This window comes from Sinocyclocheilus anshuiensis, unplaced genomic scaffold, assembly GCF_001515605.1.
Source record: "Sinocyclocheilus anshuiensis isolate Anshui unplaced genomic scaffold, SAMN03320099.WGS_v1.1 scaffold873, whole genome shotgun sequence".
NCBI lineage: Eukaryota > Metazoa > Chordata > Actinopteri > Cypriniformes > Cyprinidae > Sinocyclocheilus > Sinocyclocheilus anshuiensis.
Window position 1 is genome coordinate 50902 of NW_015557103.1, and position 20983 is coordinate 71884.

Genomic DNA, 20983 nt, shown 5'->3' on the forward strand with positions numbered 1-20983 from the left:
GACGCATCCTGGGAAAATGGCACGTATGGTCACCCTAGTTAAAGGTACAATCCACAATCACTCACTCAAAACACTGATGTTTGTTAAAGAATAACATTTCTACATTGGAGGTTGTTGTAGTGCTCTCTTAGTAGCAGATATTGGATTGTGCCTTGATAGCACATAATGATGTTTGATAGGTTTTATGAATGTTCATTGTCTGTTTGAGAGCCATCAACTTGTATTAACAGCTCTGATTCACACAGACCTTGATTATATGTCAATCACACAAGAAAATAAACCAACTACCCAAAATTATACTCTATATATATTGGCATAAGTCCTCAACCTTTATTAATTTGCTTGTCTGTCTCTTTTAGATCTTGAGTTTTAAGCCAAACCTTCATTCATTCATCAAAATTCAGCAAAGAACTCACAAGGGAGACAGCAAGAAAGAGTGTGTATGTGTGTGTTTGCACGCACATTTATTGGCTCTATGCTGCCCTGGGCACTCAGGCAGCCAGTTAGCCATTGGCCTGCGTCAAGGTAAGTATCCTCTAGAAATGTAACGGAGAGTTTGCTTTTTTCCACATGAAGTCCCTGCCCGATTGAAATAATCCCGTCATGCCCCCGAACTTGCATCTATCAAATTGATATTACCTAGTAACACATTTCAGCATTTGCACACACACACACGCACACACACACATCCTGCACTCTTCAGTCAAAAATGAATTCAAGAGGAACAGTGAATACAAACAGACATGATTATCATTTGTAATTCAGCAGATACGCTGGAAAAGTAGGCAGAGAGACATTTGATCTCGCTTAAATTAGGGTTGAATATGTGCGTCAACTGCACAGCATGGCAAATCTCTCAGAAATTACCGTCACAACATGTGGCACAACAATTTTCCTGAGCGCAAGGATCAAAAAATGGACAGATATATGTGCTCGTGTTAATGATGAAGAGTATTTATACCTATAAATCCTGAGGAAGGAGGGTTGGGTTGAATGTTCTCCAGTGTGTTGCTTTGCACAATATCCCAGAGTTTCCAGATAAATGAAGGATGCAGGATATAAAAGGGCTGCTCAGGGAAATTGTTCCTGTGATTTATGTATGGAGTAAACAGGTCATAATCTGGATGCTGGTACCACTGTGGGTATTGAGAAAACAGGAAAATATTATGTTAACTATAAAGTCACTTTAGGCACTTAGGCCTGGTTTCAAAGACAGGGCATAAATTAAGCCTTAGTTTAATTAGGACATTTAAGTATATATATATATATATATATATATATATACTGTATGTGTCTTACAAAATAAATAAATAAAACCATTACTGGTGTACATCTTGATACAAATCAAATGCAAAGATATGCCAGGGCAAGTTGCTTGCAGTTAAGATAGCTAAAACATGCATTTGAAACTTGGACTAGGCTTATGCTTTGTTTCATGTTTTATTAAAGGGTCAGTGAGATACTGCAAAATTTGTATTGATTTATTTATATATTTAAAAATTCATTCAAAGTTCATTCAAAAATTCAAAGTCATTAATGTAATTACTTGAATATACCTCTTCTAAAAAATAAATCATTGTTGTGCTGGAAGATCCATCCATGGCCCATTTCTAGCAGGGACAGTCAGGTTTAAATTTTTTATCTGTTGTTATCTGATAGAATCCATCATGCCATCTATCAGAACAAGACGTCCAGGACCTCCAGCAGAAAAATAGGCCCACAACATTAAATATACAGCAGTATATTTAACTGTGGACATGGGATACTTTTTTTTTTTTATCCCTTTGTGCATCAAGCCCATCTTGAGTGTTTGCTGCTAAATGTTCTATATGCATATATGTGCCACATATATTCACATATATTCTATAGGCATATATGTGCCATATATGTGTGTATTTTGGAAAATATTTGTTACATATCTGAAAACTGACATTTTTGTTTTATTTTGAAATATATGTTGCATGTATGTGCAAGTATCTGACATATATTTTTATATCTGTGAAATCCATACCTGTATGGGAAAAAGCAAAGAACCAATAGAACCCAGTCCCATTTTAAGTTCCAGTAGTGTCTGGCAGCTCAATATGCTGGAGTTTGTTTTCGGATTATAGCGGAGGATTTTTTCTTTTCTTGAAACCCTCCCAAACAACTTGTGGTTATGTAGGTGCTATTTGATTATTTATTTTTTTGACCCCCGAGACTATTTTCTGCAATTCTCCAGCTGTGATATTTGGAGAGTCTTTGGCCACTCAAACTATCCTCCTCACCTTGCTTTAAGACAATTTAGACAAACGTCCCCATCCAGGCAAATTCGTAACATTTCCTGTTGATTGTAACTTCTTAATTATTGCCCTGATGGTGGAAATGGAAATGTTCAATGCTTTAGCTATTTTTCCTACTGCACCTTTCTAATTTGTGAAGCTCAAAAGTCTATTGCTGCACATTAGAACAATATTCTTTGGTTTTACTCATTTTAAAGGAATTTGGTCCTTTGTGTTCCCTCATATTTATACTCATGTGAAACAGGAAGTCACCCTGGTGTAATTATATATTATATATTATTATATTAATAATAAAATAATTTTAAAATAATACTTTTAAGTTTATTTTTTCTTTGTGTACATTTATTATTTTTGTCACTAGCCCAAAACTGTATATACTGTAGGTGTATATTCATACAGGTCTGCAGGTCAGGAGACTTTTAATATGACAGGTAGTCTGTTTCTAGCATTACGGACACATGGAGAGAAGGAGTGAAGAAGAGTGCAGTGTGTGAGCACAGAAGTTAGTGCCGTGCCATGTCGTGACCAGGGAGCCAGTTCCATAAAGATTATTTCAGTGGAGGATTATCAAGGCCCAAGACGGTTAAAAGATGGCAGAGTGTTTTTGTGAAATGTGACTCACTTTTTACAGCTGTTATGGAGTTTTTTTTATTATAATTAAGTTTTTTTTGTTTAGTTTTTTTTATCGTGAGGTGCAGCGTTAAGGGTTATCTGCCTCGCCAAATATATATCTCAAGAAAGAAAACTATCTAGAAAACTACATAAGCAAAGTTTAACAGGGTTGAATGGTATTACGTTTCTGACTGATTTACTATGATGTAACTTTCATACCTTATGCAGGTCAATGTTATAAGGAGCAGGATCCCAGGCTACCAAGGTAATGTTCTTATAGAGCAAACTGCTGTTGAATTTGTGTTTGGGGTTTGCTAGAATCTGATAAAAGAGAAGAAAACATCTCTATTTAGTCCTTGCACACAGGGAAACACAATGCAAATGACCCTAACCTGAGAGTTCATGATTCGAATGGTTGTCTTGCTGCCCACGTCTCTTTCATAGCCCTTGCAGGGTGCAGCATTGAAACGCAGCACTGCATCATGGGAATCTAAAATGGCAAAAACAGCAGTCAATCAAAAAGACCAGTCAAGTTTTATAAGCTAGAACATGTGGTGACCTTTTGTGACAATATGCTCCAATGTGCTCCCTCCAGTGTTGTCACAGTGGAAACTCTGATTATACTTTTATATATTCAGTTGTTGATTGTTTACTCTATTGATTAGAAAATTATTATTATTATTATTATTAAAAAAAGAAAAAGGAAAAGGAACTTGTGCTCATTAATTGAACCAGTCTGCAAAAACTGTTATGGCCAAGCTAATATTGTAAGATATTGCTCCCTCTAGTGTCGTAAGGCAAATGCTTCCAGAATAAACTCCTAACAGACAGGAGCCTGTTGTACAGGTATACTGGATTTTACCTTTGCTATATCCCTAGCAAACCGAGTAATTCCTTATTCATAGACCTAAATAATCAAAGCATCTCTATACTGTGCATTATGATGATCTTCTTCCATCAATGTCTTTTTACATGCAAAACATTCAATCACCACTAGAAGGTAGCAAATTACAATTCACTAACATCTAGCAACAGGAACCATTTTATCTAGACTCACTTTCCAAACTTTCGCTTCATTTGTTAGTAATAAAAACCTGCAAATAATCAAATAAACCTTTCAACAAAGAAATTTGTGTGGTTTGAATTTATAAATGTAATATATTTTGAGTTTACTACACAAACTACTGCTGTAAGTGTCTAAGACACAAGTTTCAATGTCACAGAAAGTCGTTTAAGACTCCCACAAATAAACAAAAACATGCAAATACACGGTGCGGCTTCCAGCAGCAGTGCTTTCGTTCTTTCTAACAATGAAACAGGGCAATGCAAGGGCTTCTGGAGAACAGGGAGCACTGCTCTAATGCTTATCTGCCATTGGCTGTCAGCTGTGCTATTCATGTTCCAACACATTCAACAATTAGGCCTTGTGCATCAATGTCGCTATTCAAAAGCAGACCAAATCAAAGTCTAACGAGGAAAAAGAAAAAAGAGTGGCGATGAATTGAGTTGAAGAAGTGGAAGAGAGAGCAACCATCAAAACAAGACAGGAAAGTGCCTGTTTGGCTACTAAAAAGTCTAATAAAAAAAATAAATAAATAAATGAAAACAATTTTACAAAATTTTTTTGTGTGTAATTAGATGTTACACAGATTTTTTTTTTAGCTAAAATTTTAAGTTAAAATAAATATTTTAACTTTAAAATATGTAATAAATAAATTCCACGATTATAATAGGCTATGTACTGTAATCTATTATTAAACACAATCTCGCCCCACAGTTTTGAATCTGAAATTTGCAGATGCGTGGTTGGGGGCATTGCATGACACATTTCTCTGAAGGACTTCTGCATATAACTGTATATAAACTAAAGAATACATTGAACTTGAAAATGGACTTTATGTTGTGTCCCTTTTCTCATTTCCAGGTTTGGAAGACAAAGTAAACTACTGAGTGCTGCAGAAATGAGTCCTAAAATCCGGAAACGAGTTAGCAGTTAGCACTTACGATTCCATTGTCCTGAAGTCAATATATTTTTTGAACTGGTTTTTGGTTAAAACCTGAATGCCTTATCTCACTCTTGCAAACTATTCTAACTCCAATTTTCCAACGTGTATAGGTTATTTTAAATGAAGACTGGAAGAGTTGTCACAAGCTTTGTGGTGGTGACGTTGGTAGTGGTGAAGTCATGCGACTGTGGTGTAGTTTGTTTATAGTCTATCTTTAACTTTTTACTTCTGCTGATTGTATTTAGGCTTCAAAATTCACAAAAGTTGTGTTAATTTGTGAACATTATCTTGATGAACAAAATGTGTAAATATAATAAACTTTTTTGGTCACAGAGCTTATTTTCGTTATAGCGCTGTGTAAACATGTTTACTGTAGTTCTAGAATAAATGTGAACACGCATTTGCTCATCTCATTTGCACAAAAACAGATTCAGTATTACTCAAAATTAATAAAAACCATGAAATGCAAACTCAGAATATGGCGCAAACCTGCAATAATTAAATACGTTAAATAATACAAATATCCTTTATATATTTAATCCCATTTTATTAGCCAATGTCTTTGCTGCTGACCTTCGATGAGCCATTTAAACCATACTAAGCAAAAATGACTTTAAATAAACATTTATTTTTCTTTTTTCTTTTTTATTGCTGATGAGTGTTGAACTTTCTTATTCTGTGTCCTATTCTTCAGTTGAAAGGTTCGTTTGAGCTTTGCTGTGTTACAAAAGATTTCTATTTCAAATAAATGCTCTTCTTTTGAACTTTATATGCACCAAAGAACGCTGAAAAAATGTTACAACTCTCACTGTTACGGGGCGAACGAGACGTGCGGATGCATGTGCAAGGCTTTATTTACAAAGGCGTGGTCAATAAACAGGCAAGGGTCAGATAACACAGGTATATCACAGCCAAGACAAAGAATATTCCTAGGGCTAGTGTGGGTCTTCGATCGACAAGAGGGGTACTCCAATAACACGAGCAATAATAGTCCAGGCAAGGTGCAAACACAGTCCAAAACAGCAAGACAAAGGGTTAATCCAAGAAACACAGGAAACAGACAACAAGGCAACACGAAGTGGCTAGACTAAGACTAGAACGAGGAACGGGAACTAGGACTGGCTCCGTAATGCAGCTATCGCTAAAAGAGTGATATGCGCTAAACAATACTCAGCAGTTTGAGAAGGATCTGAGTGAGTGTAATATAGTGTGTGTGTGTGATTGGTTACAGCTGTGTGCAATCAGTGCAATGGATGATGGGAAATGTAGTCCGTGGTGACGTCTAACAGTCTGTGTAGTGAGAGAGTCAATATGATGGACGAGTGACTTCTGGTGGCGATTGGACAGAAGTCCATGGACAGGATTCGTAACACTCACAAAATTAAAGAGCAAAGACAGTATTCAATATTGAAAATATTATAATTGTATTTTATTTTTGGTATTTTAATTATATATATATAATTACAAATATAAAAAATATACATATAAAATGTATGGATGGATCTTATATTGTCAACAGTCAATATTGTTGTCATGGGGTTTTTAATACAGCTGCTGAGGGAGAGACTGACATATTTCTTTATTTCTGACTGCTGTAATGCATCTCTCTTCATTTTATCCTCTTTTGGAATGACATGAGAACACAATAGAGGATTTTTATTTATTTATTTATTTTTATTTTTTGCTGTTGGAGCATGGGAACACAATAATATTTGATTTAGGTCTCCTATATGTACCTCTATAATTTTATTTGTGATACAGTTCTGTATTGTCTATCAGTGTTGGGGAAAGTTACTTTTAAAAGTAATGCATTACAATATTGTGTTACTCCCTAAAAAAGCAACTAATTACGTTACTGAGTTACTTTTTATGGAAAGTAATGCATTTTGTTGCCATTGCGTCTCTTTTTAATTCTGGGCTGGGTTTGCTTGTTTGTTTTTAATATAAAAAATTCTATTTTTGGCAGATGTAAAAGCCCCTTCAAGCCAAAAGTGAAATGAATAAGCCTCAGGCTGAATGAAATGTAATGTCTGTACAGACGGTGTGTCACTTTTGATCAATTTAATGCATCCTTGTGCATCCAAATCGGGATATTAGAATGATTTCTGAAGGATCATGTGAGATTGACTGGAGTAATGGCTGCTGAAAAACTTTAAATTATTACAATAAATATATTTAGCTTATATTGTACTAATATTTCACAGTAATACTGTTTTTTTTAAACAAATACATGGAGCCTTGGTGATTGTAAGAGACTTCTTTCAACAAAAAAAAGGTAAAAACAATCTTATTCCAAACTTTTGACCACTGGTGTATATAGTATATGCATATTATCCCTAGCAAACTCACCAATTTCACGTCCCAGTGATGAGTCAAGTATTGCCCCTGCTGAAGTCACCACAGCACATGTTGTGTACATCTGCTGCAATTTATGAGGAGCCAGCTGTTGAAAACCTAGGTGAGAAAAGGGCTGTTCAGAGCCATCCAGAGTCCTGAGTTTTGCTTGCTGTTTCATCTGACACAGCATCTCCTGTCTACTCTTGGTTGTCTTTTGTTGGCCTTTGTAGAGAACTTTGTGCTTATTAGAGTGAGCATGGTCCCTCATGGCTCGCCGTAGTCGTTGGCTTAGCATTTTGGAGGACACTTGTCCCTTCCACAGACCACGAACCAGCGACCAGCCATTGGAAAAATAGTCATTACTGTAGTTACTGTTAGGAGTCACTTTTTTAGGACGTTCATCAGAATTCCTGAAATTAAACTCTTCTCTAGTGCGAGGAGGTTGAAACACTTGCCTGCGCTGGAAAGGACCCCTCCTCTCTGCATACAGACCCCAGCGGGAATTATGGGACGCCATGATGGCCTGGGCACTATGCTGAACATAGGTTGAGTGTTGAGATTCAGAGTTGAAAGGGGAACTCGAGTCAGTTAAGTAGGTAAAGACAGCAAGGAAAAGCAGCATCCAGAGCAGTAGAACCAGCAGCAGAAGTTGAGCCGACTGCTTCATGACATGCCGTAATCCTGGCAATAGAGAGTCCTGGACTCCCATCACCCTGTTCCACAACTCTCACCCTGGAGGGAGACAAAAAGAGGTGATGCTTAATATGGTTGTGTACACTGTAAAAAATTGGCAACCTGCAAGTGACCCCAATAAGTCTAGAAACCGGAAAAGTTTTTTTTTTTTTTTTTTCACAGCACATTTACATATTTGTTCATTTCATTTAACTTTTTATTTGGAGCAATTTGAATGTTCAGTTCCAGAGTTATTTGTAATAAATTGTCAGTACTGTTTGACAATCACTGTGGAAGTTGTGCCAAAACTAGCAAAGCACAGGTTTGGTACAACTTCCACAGTTTGAGAAGCAGTTTGACACTGGTATCTCTTGACAGCCAGCTGAGTTAATCAGTTAAGAAATGTACTTTAAAGGTTAAGTTCACCGATTTTCAACCAGCTCTGTATTGTTACAATGCGGGTGGTATAAGTAAATGAACAATTTGTAGGCTATTTTTCTTTGTTACCTGCACCAAGACAGGGCCGTGCACAGACATTTTGAGGGGCAGTGGCCCAAACCAAGAAAGGGGCACTAGGGGGGTGGGTGCTTGTTAATACAAATGATCCAGTTGTTACAAATATACAATTAAAAGAGAAGACAGCACACTCTGAAAGAATGGAAGGCACCCATTTACTTTAAAAACATTTTTTGGCTTGTCAAAGTACAATTTTAGCATAACATATGGTTGTTACATCAAAGCAAATTGATCCAGGTCCAAAAATATTTATGATACATATAGGGGATTTAGCAACATATAAAACCATGCAAATAATTTAGCTAAATATTAGCCTGAAGCAACAGTAGCTATTTTTTCCATATGGCAGCTATGGGGCAAAGTAAGCCAAATGTTGTGGGGTAAACTGAGTCAGCATTTTAACTTACCCCATCATAAGGCACTGTAGTTAAGTTAAATCTCTGAATTATAAACTGGAATTTTAATGTGATTGTCACCGTTATGAACTATTGTGTTTGTTTTCATTTGATCCCTCATGTTCCATTGACCTAGTTTCTGTCTCCCCTTGATTTTATTATCCTCCCCATATAAGTTGTATTCAGTTCAGTGTTTTTTTTGTCCGGTGTCGTCAGCGTGTATGTGTTTCTTATGCCTTGTTGTGGATTACCTTGTGTGGATAATATTAAAGACTTTTACTTTCATCTTCATCTTCGTGCGAGTTCATTCTACACAGAGCTTAATACTCTGTAGCATGCATAAACATCAATTTTTGCTGACCTTGATGCACCAAGAGATTTAGCAAAAATAGCCTGTCCTCTGCTCATCCCAGTAACGTCAACTGACATTACAAGCAAAATAGCTTTCACTAACTCACAACAGCATAACAGAGGTTAAATTACAATCTAGTGCAGCTGCAATCTGCAACTACCATATTTATATACACATATGTATACACAGGCACTGGTTCACAGTAGGAATTGAATGTCTGGGTCAGTTCTATTTCCTAATTGCTGCTATATCTTAGAACTGACTGCCAGACATTGCTATGTGCTTTCACACTGCAGGGGACCTGACCCATCATTACACACAAAACAGCATACCACAGGGAAGAGTTAAGGCTGCAGACAACTATCAATGATAATATTTTGAAGAATATTATAGTTTTACATTCAGAGGCTTAATTTAGATATTCATTTTGGGGCAGGTAATTTAAATGTAATTGTCCATAGGGGAAAAAAATAAATGAGAGAAAATTTTACTTATATTTCAATCAGTGCTGAAACATATTTAGCCAGAAACTTCAAGGAGCTTCAAAGTGGAATTTTTTTTTTTAAGTTTTAGATCAACTAGGACGACTACATTGCATCTCTGAAGGACATCTGATGATCAAACAGAACATTTTATATTCAAATAATTGCACGTTTAAAAGAATAGGTCACTCAGAAAAAAAAACTGTCCTTTTTACTCCCTCATGTTGTTCCAAACCTGTACCACTGGGTGACATCCTGGATGTCAATATTGTCAGAGAATAAGAGCTTAAATATATCAGTGTAATGTGAAATGTATCTCTGATATGATACTTCCATAGTAGCTTAACAGCCTCATTCTTCAAAGTTCATATTTTGTCCTATTTATTTGTATAATGATTGCTAAACATTGGCTTGTACATAAACACAAATCTTTTCTAAGATACAGAAAGACACAGCTCTAATCCCCCAGAGTAGAAAGACAAGCTTCATCTAATAACAGTGTTCAACGAGAAAAGGGCGAAAGGTTACCCATATACCTCCCTGGAGTCAAAGTCTCTGTTTACTATTGAAAGGAGTATTAACAGTGGTTTCAAATGAAACAGAAGAAATCAGGGGTATTGTTGATGCTATTATTCTAACTGCCATATCCCAGCATATACGTATAGTGTGTTATCTTTATTGTCACAAAGGTCAGAAATTAATCAGGGCTTGGGGGCAAAAATGCTTTGGATGGTGGATTGCCATTATGGTGTTGAGTGAAGGCTTTAGTTAGGTTAGAATGATGTGTCAGTGAGATACATTATAATTATTTAATGCCCTTGCATTAGAAAAAAAGAAACAGTTTTGAAATAAGCAGAGTACACCAGCTTCACCAAAAGGAGCAGTAACCAACACAATATCTTGGCAATTCGTAACTATTTCATGCTTTGGCAAATTGGTGGCTAATTTGTATTAGTTCATATATTCTCATGCGTATGTTTTTGTGTGACCTGCTTACGTCCCAGTGAAGTTTATGTTTATGTGTGTCAATAATAATAATAATAATAAAACTACTACTTAAAAACAATATCAATAACATAAAAAGGTGAATTTATTGTCATTTACTATTGTTTTACATGACAAAAACCTCACAAGCTAATACACTCTTAAAAATAAAGGTGCTTCAAAAGGTTCTTCAAGCGATGCCATAGAAGAACCATTTTTGGTTCCACAAAGAACCATTCAGTCAAAGGTTCTTTAAAGAACCATCTCTTTCTTACCTTTTTATAATCTGAAGAACCATCTTTCGCCACAAAGAACCTTTTGTGAAACTGAAAGGTTCTTCAGATGTTAAAGGTTCTTTATGGAACCATTTAGACAAAAAGGTTCTTCTATGGCATCGTGAAGCACCTTTATTTTTAAGAGTGTACCCTGCTTTTATGTCCTTTTTATGTCTCTGTTTATTGCAATTGCATGCAAAATAGCGACCACTGCTTTTTTCCCTACACAGTAAAGTAAGTCATAAAGGTTTGAAACAACATGAGGGTGAGTAAATGATTAATTGTCATTGTTGGATAAGCAATTTTTTAAGAATGTAGATTGCAGATTCAGTCTACAGTTCAGCTTCTGAACCAGGTCAGGACAAGATAGCTGTACTTGCTAAGGCAACATCCATGTTTCTAACTCTTCTAAATCCTGGTTATACAGTTAGTCACACATAAAATTAATTCATTCAGTCAAAATTTCTAGCTAGGAGAAATATACAGTATATCATTCATTCATCATTTGCTTAAAATATACTTCCTTCCCTGCAAAGAGCCTTCTCTAATCATAGATTTAGACACCTAAGATCATTTGAAAAGCTGCCTACACACACATGCTACAAACAGATACAAACATATTCATGCTTGGTAAGGCTGAAAGTGTGGGAGTCAGGTGCACAATTCCAGCTTTGTGCTGGCAAAAATCACAAGAAGGAGATCCAGTATAAAGGCATCACCCCAAATATGCAAATTATTTATTGTTTCATTTAATCTCCTTTGCATCCAGTATACAAATTATTATAGAAAAAGTATCCGTGTAGCTACCTGGTGTTGAGTACCTTGCTCAAAGGCACAAGGTGATTTAATCTCAAGTACAGTCATGGCCAAAAGTTTTGGCAGTGACATAAATTTTGTGTTTTGCAAAGTTTGCTGCTTAAGCTGTTGTGGTGTTCATTCACATTGTTTCTAGATTATTGTGTAGAGTGATCAGATGCATTTTAAATCATTCTTAAAAGCTTCATTGGCCAAAAAATGTTTTTCACAAAAAACAAAAACAAAACAAATTTCACTGTTTTTTTTATCCTGACACAAAATGACCAGCTAAAATTAATTGACTAATCATAACAGCAGCGCATGTGAAAGTGTGAATGAGTACTAGTCAGGTAAAATCACTATCATACTAATTAGATTGCAAGAGCAGACTGATTGCTATAAAAGGAGGGAAGAAGCGCTTCCAATCACTGTGTTCTTGCTAGCAATGGTTACCTCCAAAGAAACACGTGCAGCCATCATCGCTTTGCATCAAAATGGCCTCACATGCAAGGAAATTGCTACAAAGAATATTGCACCTGAAAGAACCATTTACCGGATCATCAAGAACTTCAAGGAGAGAGGTTCGACTGCAGTGAAGTAGTCTTCAGAATGTCCCAGAGTGCCAGGACCATCTCCTCCTGAGGAGTCAGCTAAGGAATCGTGTCACCACCAGTGTAGAGCTTGCTCAGGAATGGCAGCATGCTGGTGTGAGAGCATCTGCACACACAGTGAGGCCAAAACTTTTGGACAACGGCCTGGTGTCAAGAAGGGCAGCAAAGAAGCCACTTCTCTCCAGAAAAACGTCAAGGACAGACTTTTTGGACAACGGCCTGGTGTCAAGAAGGGCAGCAAAGAAGCCACTTCTTTCCAAGAACGTCAAGGACAGACTGAAATTCTGCAGGAAGTACAACGATTGGACAGCAGAAAGTTATTTTCTCTGATGAAGCTCCCTTCCAATTGTTTGGGACATCTGGAAAAGGTGAACGCTACCATGAGACCTGTGTCGTGCCAACAGTGAAGCATCCTGAGACCATCCTTGTGTCGGGTTGCTTTTCAACCGAGGGATTGGGCTCTCTCATAATTCTGCCCCAAAACACTGCCATGAATAAAGAATGGTATCAAAACGTCCTGCAAGAGTGACTTCTTCCAACGATCCATGAGCAATTTGGTAATGATCCGTGCATTTTCCAGCATGATGGAGCACCATGTCACAAAGCAAGAGTGATAAAATAGTGGCTCGATGATCAGTACATTGAAATTTTGGATCCGTGGCCAGGCAACTCCCCGGATCTCAATCCCATACAGAATTTGTGGTCAGTTCTCAAAATGCGAGGGGACTACTCCGAGAACTAATAAGGCAAGAATGGATCGCCATCAGTCAGGATTTGGCCCAGAAGCTAATATCCAGCATGCCAGAGCAAAGTGCAGAGGTTATGAAGAACAAGGGTCAACACTGTAAATACTGACTCGTTATATTTTTGCCAATAAAAGCCTTTAAAACTTATGATATGCTTATCATTGTTTTTCAGTATACCATAGAAACATGTGGAAAAATAATCTACAAATACTGAAGCAGCAAACTTTGCAAAACACAAAATTGATGTCACTGCCAAAACTTTTGGCCATGACTGTACCCAATGTAAGAATTAATCTCATGTACCTCTCCTGTCACACCATGGGTGTCACGGAATCTGTCAACCCCTCAGCACCAGACTCCATCACCACACCTCCCCGATCTCAATCACCGGAATACTGATCATCTGTACCTGTTACACTCATTAGAATCAGCCCTCAAATACCCGCACTTCACAGTCATTCCCTGTCTGGTCTCGTCAGTGTCTACCTTCATTGCCTGCCTGACTGCTTACCTGTTATACTTTGTGGAATATCATCACATCTGTCTTCTTCCTCCATGAACTGCTGACAGCACCAAACTGCAAGAGATAAGCACACTAACTGTTTCCTATTTAAGTTACTCGGCATACTTACCTGTTTCCAATCGTCAATAAACATCTTGGACATTTCTGTGAATCAGACCAGACCATATGGAGAGCGGTGCCACTCCTAACCCCGAAACTGATCCCTTTGCCGAACTGGTACACCTTCTTCTTCATTCGTTGCAACTAACTGGCTACTTCCTCATCGGCTTCGTCGCTGGATGGTGTAGCGAGTCCCATAGCCCAACCAGCGACGTTCTCTGGCACGGTGGAAGATTGCAGCAGGTTTATCTTGCAATGCTTGCTGTATTTTGAGAAGCAGCCTCACCGGTTCCCCTCTGAATGCTCTAAAAATGCCTATATTATATCTCTCTTTTCTGGCAGGGCTCTGCAGTGGGTGAGAACACTGTGGGAATCCAACACCCCGGTCACATGATCTCTGGATGATTTCATGAATCATATCAAGGAGGTATTTGGACAAGCCGCCACCACCCTCTCAGTACCATCTCTGTCAAGGGCGTTCTACCGTGGCTGATTATGCTCTACAATTTCGGACCCTTGCTGCTGCTAGCGGATGGAACGAGAATGCATTAATCATGTCTTACTGGCAGGGTCTTGCTCCATATATCCGGGCACAGATGGCGATTTATGACGACACCGTTGGATTGGAGAGATTCATCTCAAAATCAATTTGGATTGCTCAACACCTTGCTGCTTGCAAATTGAATCATTCCCGGGGACTCATCTCCAGCAGCCTTCTCCGCCGACTCCACCTCAAGAGAGTCCCCAGCCCGCAATCTTTGAACATTAACACCATTCTGGGAAAACCGTTGGGCCGAGGTATCATCACCCACCTCACTCCAACCATTATGCTCCACATTGGCTGCCTGCATTCTGAGGATATATCATTCATGGTGCTGGAGGGGTCAAAAGTGGATTATCATGGGATGCAGTGGATGGAACAAAATCAGCCCATAATTTCCTGGTACAATAGTGAAATTCTGCATTGGAGTGAGCAATGTCTCCAGAGATGTCTTCACAGCCTACCAGTTCCCGTTACTCTCCCCAAGTCCGGGCCTTCTATCCCTGTGAATTCCACCTCCATTGAAAGTCCCGATTCTCACCATCAAGTGGAGATATGCCAGGAATACCGGGCATTCCAAGACGTCTTCAGTAAACAACTTGCCACCAAGCTTCCACCTCATCGGCCATGGGACTGCGCTATCGACCTGCTGCCTGGGGCCACCAAAGGGAAGGGTATATCCTCTGTCCATCCCGGAGAAAAAGGCCATGGAGGAGTATATTGAGGAAGCTCTTGCTCAAGGTTTCATTAGTCCATCTACTTCCCCTGCTGCATCCAGTTTTTTTTGGAGTTAAAAAGGATGGAGCCTTGCAGCCGTGTATCGATTACCAAGCCCTCAATTCCCAAACTGTAAAGTACCATTATCAACTTTCTCGGGTCCAATCCGCACTGTAACAACTGTGGGGCGGTCGCTTCTTCTCCAAACTGGATCTGCGTAGTGCCTACAACCTTATTCGATACTTACAAGTATTCCAAGGATTCATGAATGAGATTTTCCGGGAGTTCCTCCATCGCTTCGTGATCATTTACATCGATGACATCTTGATCTACTCCCGGGCCCTGGCCAACCATCACCAACACGTTATGCAGGTCCTGCAGAAGCTGAGGCAACACCATCTATACCTCAAGCTAGTGAAATGAGAATTCCATATAACCAACATCTCATTCCTGGGATACATCATGAAGTTTGAAGTTTAATTTTCTGCTTAGCAATACTGAGATTGAATTATCGCATAAAATAAATTGAAATATATTCAAAACATATTCAATAATACTACACCAATTAATAATTAAAAATATACATATGCACACATATACATATACATCCGTCCATACATGGTGACCGTGATTTCACCAAGTACAACATGTTCCTGGAACAACATTCCAATTAACCAATCAGAATTGAGGGAATTACACCCTTGTTAATCAGCTAACATTTCACACTGATTTTAGGAATAAATTATGGGTAAGGTTAGGTTTAGGGGTAGGGATTGGGTTTAGTCTATATTTTTGGACAGTAATGTTGATCCAGGATCAACAAAAGATGTTAGGGGTAGGGATTGGGTTTAGTCTATATTTATGGACAGTAATGTTGATCCAGGATCAACAAAAGATGATGATCTAGGAACACGTCTTTCTTGGCAAAATCACGGTGACCATCCATACATACACAAAATATACATCCATTTACACACACACATACAATAAAAATAAAAATTAATAAAACATACAAGACAAATTAATAAAACATACAAGTGCAACTGCAAAAAGGACCCTAAACATCCACATTATATTCATTAAACAATCTAATACCAAAAGGAATGGTAGAACTAGCATAACAATTTGTCCTTGCTTTGAATAATGTCAAATTACTTTGCTTCCTAAGAAGCCGACCATTTTTTTCACCCCTGGTTGGTGGAAAAAGATCATGAAGTGGATGATCATTCTATTAATTTGATGGTATCTTGCTCTCTCCGACCTTGTAAATCAGGTAGATGTATTGATGTGTTAGTAAATCTCTCAATAATTTGTTGTGTTCTCTTCTGCATGCTTTCCAGTAAAGTTGCTTGCTTTTTTGTACAACCAACTAACAGCACATTTGCATACTCTAGACAAGGTCTTTTCAGGGAGCAAAACATACTGACTAAATCATCAGCAGAAGCTCCATGTTTCGCAAACACTGTCAAAAAGTGAAGACACTGAGATGCCTTTTTTACACACTCGTCAATATGATAATTTCCATTTAGTTGACTGTCAAGAAGATACCCTAGGTATTTTGACTGTAATACAACAGGAACCTCCTGACCTCCCAGTGTGAGTGGTGGTGGTTGTGTTGGATTTTTTGCAAAACATATCCTTATTTCGACAAATTTGTCTCCATTTAGAATCATGTTGTTATTTTGTGCCCAAGTTTCCAAAGCAAGTGCCTCCATTTCCATCTTTTTGTCAGTTTCTGTCTTTTAACTTTAAAGCTTGTGATATACCAATATCATCTGCATTTTCAGCGCTCAAGGTGTCGAGATGGACCAGGGGAATGTGCAAGCCATCCGTGACTGGCCACAACCCTCTACAGTGAAGGAACTATATAGATTCCTTGGTTTTGCCAATTTCTACAGATGATTCATTGCCAATTATAGCAACGTATCATAACCCCTCACTTCAATTCTGAAGAGCTGGCCAAAGTCTCTATCCTGGTACCCTACAGCTATTGAAGCCTTCCAACAACTTAAGGATGCCTTCTGCCTACTCCTCCCTTTGAGTCTGATGAAGCACCCATCTACAAGGTCCAACACCATTATGGACTCCCGGAGACGGGGTGGAGAGTTGGAATATCTAGTGGATTGGGAGGGGCACAGACCAGAGGAATGCTCCTGGGTGCCTCGGGACAATATCCTGGACCCAGCTTTACTCACCGAGTTCCATAACAATCACTCAAGTCGCCCTGCACCCAGAGAAAGAGGTTGTCCCCGTCGTCGTCCACCTTGGTCTTCGGGAGCCACACATGCAGGAGGGGGTACTGTCACAGAATCTGTCAACCACTCAGCACCAGACTCCATCACCACACCTCCCCAATCTCAAACACCGGAGTACTGATCATCAGCACCTGTTAAACCAGCCCTCAAATACCCGCACTTCACAGTCATTCTCTGTCTGGTCTCGTCAATGTCTACCTTCATTGCCTGCCTGACTGCTTACCTGTTATCCTTTGTGGAATATCATCACGTCTGTCTTCTTCCTCTGTGGACCGCTTCCAGCACTAACCTGCAAGAGATAAGCACACTGTTTCTGATTTAAGTTACTCAACATACTTACCTGTTTCCAATCGTCAAACATCTTGAATGTTTCTGTGAGTCTCCTCTTCTGTGTGTGCATGACAATGGGATTTAATCTGCAAGCTTTCTGTTTTGAAGCTGAGATCCTTAACCATTAGGCTTCCACCATCACAAATTAAAGGATATAAATAATTTCACCTGCTGTCTCTTAGTCCTTCATACTTGGCATGTTCCCAATACCACTGAAAGAAACAAATGCCTACGCCAGCAAAGGCAATCCACTGTGGAGGAGAATTTTAAATCAGCAAAGCTTTTAAACACACTTAAGTAAAACTGCCAAGAAAAAAGAAGAAGGAGAAACATTTTTTCAATCCGAACAGAAGGTTTGCATGTGAACGATCGTTGCCAAAAGGAAAATTAACAAATGGAGACAGAATAAGGGCACATTTTGATGGGTAGTATGCAGAGGAACAAAACAAGTGCTCATCACATGAGGAAAAAATAAACAGTGAATAGATGTAAAAAGGGGGACAATGTTGCTGATTGAGATTATTATATTGTCATACTGGTTGTATGTTCTGAAGTATTGTTCTTCTTTTTCCAAATTTCACTTCTTTCTTTTTTTGCACCCAGTCAACTTCTCCAATGGTCTACCAGGGTAGAATACTAAACCTATATCAGCACTCTTGCCAAGTACAATCTGCCAGCATCTGGCCAGTCATCCTCAACTCTTGTGTGAGACACCAAATACAGGTTGTACTCACATCTCTGCAAAAGGACTGCATAAAACATAATCTGTATAAAAAAAAATAATGAACAGAGCAATACATTTTTCAGTTTTTTATTCAGTTTTTTTTTCTTATTAGATGGTTTGCAAATCATTTATTCTATATATTTATCAATAAATGGTGGTAGTGTGATGACTAGAACAGATGTAGAGACAGATGCCCTGCATTCCACAATAAAGCAATTAAAGTAGGCAGTTATCTGCGTACCGCTGAACATGTTCTCTTTGATTTCTTTCATTTTCGAGAAGTGGCATTTGACAACCAGTTCCTTTGACTGATTAACCTATAAGGAAGAAAGTATCTCAAATAGACTGCGCGTCCTCAACATAACTGAAACGCTACATAGCCTAGATCGATTACCCAAACAGTCAATTACAATGACAATGTGAAAGTATGCTACATGGAACTCCACAAATGTACAATTACACATTAGGATAAAAACGGAAACCTAGTCCTTCATTTAAAAAAAAAGACAAAGAGCAAACAAATTTCTGAATAAAGTATTGGCATATGGCATACACAAAAATTTACAGCCAAAAACTTGTGTGCGAGCAGTGTGTACTTACTGTAGACACGGTAGACAGTTCGCTTCGCGCGGCTGCATTCAACCCCTCGTACCCGCTCCGTTCAGCACGCGCTTGTATTTAACAAAATAAACAATAATAATAAATGTCCACGTGTGAAAATTCACTACATTAAAGCATTAATCCATTGTGCCGTTTCCTCGCCAGAGAACTGGACCTGCGTATTTTCTCTCTGTCATTATCTTTTGTTAGTTTCGCTATTGCCTTCGCATGATGTTATTATTGTCTCAAGTCACGCTCTACTTGAAGCTCTCAAAACTCTGCGACGAGATCTAATGAGTGCAGACAACGAAAGAGAGACGACTAGCCTACAGATTCAGCCCGCCCTCAGTGTGTTTTCCCACGCCATTTCTTTTTAACAGAATGTACTCTCCAGTGCTTTCACTGGGCACATGCAGTGTCCGGTCGGATGCTCACTAGTATTGTTCAATGTAAATTATTATAATCGTGGACGTGCGTTTCTTTATGCATTCATATTCACTGAGGGAACGACACAAACGTAATGATTAACCATTAATTATTTTCTATCTCTGCATTGTATAGTGCACACTGTAAATTGTTTGTCATGTAACCTAAAAATTGAATGTGGTGACATTTAAATTAACATGTTTCAAAAATATAAATTAATTTAACTAAATCAACAATAGGCTGCACCAAGGAAGTAATTTTTGAGGGCGAAATTTTACTGTATATGGCTACTTTTGGTACTTTACGTCTCTTTACATTTTTTTAATGGTGTACAGTGGCATTTGAATTTTTCTCTTCCACAGGGATCAAACTCTATATGACACCATTTAGTTTACCTTTCATAATATAAAAGTAGGCCTATGACAACTGAATCGTAACACTCTTTGATATATGCATTCAGAACAATTGGAATGACATGTTGCTTTTTTATAAAGATTGTCACAAGTCACTGCCATTAAATGGACACCTGCAAGCTTGAATATTTATTTATTTATTTTCATTCATTCGTTCATTCATTAATGCATTCATTCATTTACGATTTCTTTTTTGTGAATACGGCTTTAGAACAACATTAGGTTGAAAACTGGATCTCATAGACAAATTGTGATGGGGTAAATAAACTCCAAACTCTTGAGAGAGACAGACAGAGAGACAAAAACACACACACACACACACACACACACACACAGGTTTGTTTTTGTGAAAAGTGGGGCCATCCCATAGGCGTAATGGTTTTTATACTGTACAGACCGTATATTCTATTGCCCTACACCAACCCTACCCCTAAACCTACCCCTTACAGGAAACTTTGTGCTATTTCAGATTTTCAATACACTCCATTCTGTGTGATTTATAAGCGTTTTGAAAAGTGGGGACATGGGGTAATGTCCTGAAAAGTCACCTTCTCCTTGTAATACCTATGTCATACCTTTGTCATTATACAAATTTATGTCCTCATTTGTCACAAAAACACGCACACACACACACACACACATTTGGTGTGTTGAGGCCCCATACCTGAAATTTGCTTAGGGTCCCCAAATCACTAAGTCCGCCCCTGCCTCACTACGCAGTAATGAGTGAGTGAAGTGAATGAGTGTTACTTCTGTGAATGAATTGAGCACTAATGAAATAGCCTTGTAGCCGTCTTTGTGTGTGTGTCTCTGAAATCAGAGCTTACCAAGCATAATATCAATGTTTTGTTTTCCATTATTTGATATGTCTATTTAAATGTTTGAAACCTTATACAATATGTTATTAAACCAAACAAAATACAAAACATTCAAATATCTCAGAAATATTTTATTGAGTGATAGGCAGTTAATCAGTGACATTATGAATAGATTTGCCATATCCAGCATCTTCTCGTTATCTCCTCAAAACGCGATAAAACATACGACGAATTAAGGGTGATTGGGACATAAGGTCAAATGGGACAGTTTAACAGAGATTTTCTCACCTAATGAGTGAAAATAAAAACATTTTTGCTGAGCCCTAGCTGTGAGACCACATAATCAAAATGTAATGCCCTCACTGGTGTGACATCACATAAGTGGGCGGGAAAGTTGACCCTGAAATGCATGAAGTGAGGAAAATGGCATACGCTTTATCTTTAAGGAAAGGGCAAAAGAAAAGGATGTTTC

The 20983-nt window shown here is 38.2% G+C and overlaps 1 protein-coding gene across 6 annotated transcripts in view; it reads right to left on the minus strand.

Annotated features, from left to right (window-relative positions):
* LOC107677626 (beta-galactoside alpha-2,6-sialyltransferase 2-like) overlaps nucleotides 1–19209 on the minus strand; it is a 26100-nt gene extending 6891 nt beyond the window's left edge. Inside the window, exons 1-7 of one of the 6 annotated variants that reach the window (XM_016472599.1) lie at nucleotides 18855–19209; nucleotides 17424–17489; nucleotides 13577–13642; nucleotides 7250–7969; nucleotides 3287–3384; nucleotides 3114–3215; nucleotides 962–1136 (exon numbers count right to left, since the gene is read on the minus strand). In XM_016472599.1, coding sequence (XP_016328085.1) covers nucleotides 962–1136; nucleotides 3114–3215; nucleotides 3287–3384; nucleotides 7250–7946 — 1072 coding nt within the window. In that variant the 5' untranslated portion in view covers nucleotides 7947–7969; nucleotides 13577–13642; nucleotides 17424–17489; nucleotides 18855–19209. Of the gene's footprint in view, nucleotides 1–961; nucleotides 1137–3113; nucleotides 3216–3286; nucleotides 3385–7249; nucleotides 7970–13576; nucleotides 13708–17423; nucleotides 17664–17698; nucleotides 17780–18854 lie in introns of those variants that run through there. The other 5 variants (XM_016472602.1, XM_016472603.1, XM_016472601.1 and 2 more) reach the window with 5 other exon arrangements.
* Nucleotides 19210–20983: the final 1774 nt, after the last annotated feature.